This window comes from Sus scrofa, chromosome 8 (genome assembly GCF_054392235.1).
Source record: "Sus scrofa isolate SSC_HxYL_T2T_F1_AM1 chromosome 8, Sscrofa_HxYL_maternal_Yorkshire_Landrace_v2.0, whole genome shotgun sequence".
Taxonomy (NCBI): Eukaryota; Metazoa; Chordata; class Mammalia; order Artiodactyla; family Suidae; genus Sus; species Sus scrofa.
The window spans coordinates 111,463,851-111,469,850 of NC_139390.1; the positions used below are offsets into that span (position 1 = coordinate 111,463,851).

Below are 6,000 nucleotides of genomic sequence, written 5' to 3' on the forward strand. Positions count from 1 at the left end.
CTTAGATTTGCTTCCACTGTGCCAAGATGGGAACTCCCATAGTTTTTTTCTTTCTTCAAGTGTTTTTTTAAATTTCCTTACAGACTTTTAAAATTCATGTCCTATATTTTTATAACATGATTTTTGATAGAAAACTTACATTAACCTCTATGTATATGTACCTACTTGTCAGTCACAAACATACAAAAATAGCTCTCACCATGGATTAACCATGGAATATCTTACTAAGTATTAACTTAGAAACAGCTGATATTATTAACAGTCTTTGAAATGACTTTTCCTTCAGTGCTTAAAATTACTTAATTATAGAAGTATCAGAACATTTGTTAAATTTGATTTTTACAGTTTTTGATTTAAAATCTCTGAAAAGTTTTGTTTCCCTAGTCCTTAAAGGCCTTTTTTGCATGAGTAAAAGAGTTTAAAATGTCTATAATCAGGAATATATTATGCCTTGTTGCTAAATCCCTCAGTCTTCCTTCTCCAGTTCACTATTAGAATCTCCAGAAATTTGTAACATTGGTGATGATGGTGGTCTATTACTGTGCAGAGGTATAACCTGGGGTCCACAAAAGCCCAGTTATTATGGTGCTATTTTCCCCTGAAACTTAAATGTGGTATCAGATTATATCAACCTTCTTTACCATGATAGACACTCATGCATGCAAACATCAACTTTAAGTAGAACATAGGAAACTGAACTAATAAAGAGCTTTACATTCTCTAAGACATCTGGGTGAACATAAAACCTTTCAAGGTTTTTACACCACTGCTTGGGTTCAGTTTTAGGGCAGGACCTAGAGCTGGCGGTGATGGCTCAAACATGTTCTTCACACAGCACTCTCTGAGCACTCTGGAGACATGTAATGAAGTCTTAGGGTCTTATGAAACACAAAGCAAAGTCAGAATACACGGCAAGGGAGAGGCCCCTTTGTCCCAGCTACAGCAGCCGTATCTCCACGATTGGCCCCCTTTGCAGAGGAGAGGCCAGACTAAGCATGGAGATCATCAGCCTTGTGCTCAGTAGCCCTTCCTTCCAGGAAAAAAAAAACCTTTCTTCGACTCTGCTTTCTCCTCCCTGCACCAGTAGCCCCATCAAGGTCATATCATCTGGGGTAAGGTCCAAATATGATATGTAAATAAGGTAGAAGCAGTTGTTTAATAATTTTAGCTTGAATACTTAAAGGATCAGATTTTCTTATGTGCCACTTGCACATTTTTCTGTTGTTTGCAAAGATCCTTTTGACATTTTTCAGGATATCATCTATATAAAAAATTTGAAAATCTAAAATCTAGAGATGTGAGAGCTGAAAGGAGTCTAGGAGAAACCTGGTCCACCCCTAGCCTTTCAGCTCCCCCGTCCTCCAGCTTCATTCAGCAGATATGAAAGTGAGGCTAAAAAGAGTTCACTCCCTTTGTCAGGGATGCATAGCTGGACCACAGCAGACACAGGCCTAGCACTGGCTGGTCAGTCCAGTGAACTTGGTGTCACATCTTTTCCTCCAACATCTGAAAATGGACCACACAAAGGAAATGAAAACACATTTAAGAGTCTTAAAATCTGCTTTAAAGAGTCAAGATTGACTAGGAGGAAAAGCTGAAATAGAAGGGTCAAGGAGAGCAAAATCAAACCCAGAAGGCACTGCTGCCTTCTAGGTTATGCTAATGAGTTTTTCAGAGAATCAGCCCTCTTAGATCTCATTGTTGCACACTCTTACATTTCTGGGCGAACATAAAAAGACTTCTATCACAGTGCGTTCCGCATTACCTAAATCAAAGGCCTTACTGATAAATTCTAGTCCTGTAGTCCTGCCCTGCTCGTGTTTCTCCATGATCCAAAGGTGTGCCATGATCTCTTCTTCCTCCTGTATTTTCTAGATTACTCCCTCCCCACTGGCTCCTTTCCAGTTTGCAAGCTGTTCATATCTACCTTCTTTGAAGCTGCTGCTTCTCCAAGCATCTGCTTCCTTTTCCTTTCGTTTTATTCCACAAATTTATACTGAACACTAGCAACATAGCAGGCATTTACCACCGTGCTTCCTGAAAAAGTCATCTATGTAAACTGCTTATATTTCCTTATTCCATCTCTCCAGTTCCCTGTAAACTGCCAGACTGCTAAAGACAGTTTGTTCTCAATTCTTTTACAGAATTTACAAGATTGAATACTACTTCTTGCCTCATTTTTTCTTTTCTGTCAGCTTTAAAACATGTTACTCTTTCCTGATCCTCCTCCTTTCTTACTTTTTTCCCTTGGCTTCTCTTCATTCATCTGCCCCTGAAAAAGAGCTGCTGCTTTCCTAAATTGTATCTATGGCTCTTCTCTTTTCATTCAACACACTCTTTCTGGGCCATCCTCATCACTGCTGTCATTTATCTGCTCCCTCTGAAACAGGCAATGAGAGATGAAAATGGCCTTTGAAGTGCAGGAATTCTGTAAGACCACTGGTAATGTGGCCTGGAGAATATCCCATTTAGACAACTTGAATTAGCCAGTCCTTCCATGGAGATGGGTGCACAGGAAGCTGGGGGAGACCAGTGAAGATTGTTTTACTGTTCTTCCTCCACTCTGCAAGGCTATGTCCCTTCCTATAGACATGTTAAGGAAGAGAATAAAATATGGATTCCTAGTCCATCCCCCCATTTTCTCCTCTGGTTTGTGTGGTGTACCCCTTGAGGAAAGACCACCAGCATGTCAAGATGGCATGCCCACCACTTCCATAAATACAATCCCTTGAGACCTGTTACCATCCTGGAACAAGTGCTCAGTGGACCAACTTTGTCCATAGAGACTCGAATGGTGAAGCAGAATATTAACTACTTGACCTTAACGCTGAGTTCCTCCCAAAGTTGAAATTCATTCCCTGTTCTGCTTCCCACTTCAGATAACAGTCAGATAGATTCATCAGAAGTTTTACAGTGAGCACCACATGAAAAGCAAAAAACAAAAACAAAACAAAAAATCCCAAAACCTAAATGAATGGCAGCAAGAGAACATACCCTACAGATGGGCAATATAAACTTGCATTAGTTTACACAGAGAAATTAAATTCTAAGGAAATAGGGCCTCAAATCCTTCCCTCCACAATGATTTATTCTGTCCAGTCTCAGCTGAGTTGTGTCACTGAGGCCAGACCCACATTTCTGTTGCTTGTAATGGACAACAGCAGGGTCCTGCTGGCATGAGGGGAAAGGTGGAGAAAACACAAGTCAAAAGGAAACTGCCTTGACTTTAGGCTCCACCAGGATGCACATCTTAAACTCCTTTGGAGAAGTTTCCACAAAGGAGTGAGTTTTGTTTCCCCATGTCAGAATGGAAGATGCCCATCCACACAGCTGTTCCAGCATCAGCTCCCAGGACCTGGCACTGACATCTGACAGCCAAGACATCATACAGGTCCACATCCACGTGGAATTAGCCAACTTGTAATGGCAGCAGCAGCAGGTCTTATTAGTAGTAATACAGGAGTGGTTCAAAGCTTATCAGCCTAGGGCCCAGGCCAGAATAACATAAAAAAGAGCAAGCTGTGTTGACAAAATTATTCTACTAGATAAAAAAGCACATAAAGCAACAGTAGGGAGGGCTGGACCCTCCCCTCCCAGTCAGTATGAATACACTTTCCCCACTATAGCTAGTGAAGCTGGTAGCCGTAGATCCTTTGGGTGGTTTCACCACGTGAAAGAAAGTGAGACGATGCCGTGGCTTTTCTTAATCATACAGAAGGCAGGTGGAGACTTTGTTTTGCACTTGTGGCTCCAGTAACCGCACTCCCGGCTCAATAAATATCAAATTCTGATCTGGTCATCTACTCTGACTTCCTGAAACAGGAGCGAGTAAGGGAATCAGTAGAAGGGCTCAGGGTATTCATGACGAGACTGCCTCCTTCTCAGCTTCTTCCTCATGCATCTCTCCTTCTAGAGCACCTGCTGTCCACTAATGCAACCTGCAGGTGTAATTCCAGACTTTGTAGTGGCCACATTTAAGATGTAAAAAATCTGTTTCGAAAATAGACTATATCCAAAATATCATTTCTACATGTAATCAGTATAACTATTTTGAATATTTTAAGAATTTTATTAATTTTAGTAGTTTGAGAACTTTGCATTTTCTTTTCAAACTAGGTCTTAAAAATCCATTGTGTGCTTTATATCGACAGTATATGCCAATGGGGACTAGCCATGTTTCAAGAGTTCAGTAATCACACATGGCTGGTGGCTAGTGTTGGACAGCACAGCCCTAGAGAAGGGATGATGAGCACCCTTGTGAGGTCCACCTTTCTCGTGTCTCTCAAATCTACTTCCTTTGCACGTGCACTGCCATAATTCAGATCCTGATGTCTCCTACCTAGATGCTTCCAGCTGCCCCTATCTAGTGTCCCTCATCTCTCTAATGCCTTCTATGTACTATAACCAGTTGTTCTTAGGCACCTTCACTGCATCACATGTTCTACAAAAACCCAAACTCAATATTGTGGTAATTTTCCCCTAACCTCCCACTGACTTAGTAGTGTGTGCCAATCAACATGCCGGCCACGACTCTGTCTTTGCCACACAGCACGTGGTTCCCCCTGTGGAATGCTCTCTGACCCCACCCCACATCCTTAAGGAACTCCTACTCCGTCCTTTAAGGTTCATGATGGTTGCTACCATTGTGAAGCCTTTCCCACAGCACTTGGCTTATGTTTCCTTGTTGGCACTTATAATTAATTGTATGTCTTGGTTTTTGTGATTTTGGAATCAGTGCCTCTCTCTACTCTGGATAACGGGTACTTTCTCATCATTTTCCAAAGCCACACACACAGTGGACATTATGTAATTTTGGTGAAATTAAAGCATACTAACTTGAACCACATACAGAGAATGTCTATAACTGGCTACCTTGTTTTTTTCCTAGCTCACAATAGTAAAGCAGAAAGAACAGCCAGAAATGGTTTTCCGACAGTTCCTGGTCGAAGACAAAGGACTTTATGGAGGATCATCTTATGTGGATTTCCTTTGTTGTGTCCACAAGGAGATCTGTCAGCTGCTTAATTAACTGAACTCTCTATTATTGATACTGCATTTCTAAGGAGATGATCTCCTTCTTGGTGCCTAATTCTCCAAATGATAACAGACTAGTTTTTGATTTCTTGCTCATTTTCAGGATAGCTTTCCAAGATGGCATTTAGAACTTCAGCTTTGGTGCTCAGGTATAAAGCCAGTGAAGGTACAGTTGTATCTTAAAGGGAATAGTCTATTTCTCATTGCACAATTTTTAACTGTTAAAATGGATGCAGTTTGCATTTCATGAAGGTATAGTTTACAGAACTGTAAACATTCTCAGTTTTCTTTGCGCTAGACATATAAATTATTTTTCAAAATGTATAGATCTGGGGTAAAAAGTTGTCTTGGTTCCTCTCCCATTTGCAGTGAAGGAAAAAAAAAAACCCTTAATTTTACATTATACTTTTTTTTTTTTTTTAAATCCATGTAACCCCATTGAACACATTTTTCAACTTAAGGTTTGCATAGCAAACTTTTAAATAACCTTGGAATCTATTTGGTAGAACAATTTGTGTTTTTTTTTTTCATAATTATATGTCGTGTATGTTAAAACTATTTTCCAGTTGTTCTCTTGTCTGTAAAAGTGTCTTTCTCAATATTCTTAATGGTTCCCTGTATCATTTTGACAGTTTCTACCTGTATATAGTGGATCTTAACCAGTATCAATAAATCACTTCATATGCTCTTACTCAGCAGGTAGAATTCATTTTTTTGGGTATTTTAAGAGTTTAAAAAGAAGTAAGGGTAATACCTAAAAAGTCTTGGAAAAGGTTGTTTAGATGGAGCACTAAAAAGTTTTCTGAGTTGGGGAGAATTAGGTGAATAAATCTAAGCAATATCAGAATCAATCAGTATACACAAGAAAGGCAATTTAAAAATTCTCCAGGATGTCCTTTTGAGCAAAATAAATAAAAACAGGACCATTATTAATGATTATACATAAACCTAGGAGAGTGCTTTTGA

The 6,000-nt window shown here is 39.8% G+C and overlaps 1 protein-coding gene across 6 annotated transcripts in view; it reads left to right on the plus strand.

Annotated features, from left to right (window-relative positions):
- Nucleotides 1–5,725, plus strand: part of SEC24D (SEC24 homolog D, COPII coat complex component) — a 445,620-nt gene extending 439,895 nt beyond the window's left edge. For all 6 annotated transcript variants that reach the window (XM_084973066.1, XM_084973064.1, XM_084973063.1 and 3 more), the window contains one exon: nucleotides 4,889–5,725. In XM_084973066.1, coding sequence (XP_084829192.1) covers nucleotides 4,889–5,029 — 141 coding nt within the window. In that variant the 3' untranslated portion in view covers nucleotides 5,030–5,725. The remainder of the gene's footprint in view (nucleotides 1–4,888) is intronic.
- The last annotated feature ends 275 nt before the right edge of the window (nucleotides 5,726–6,000 follow it).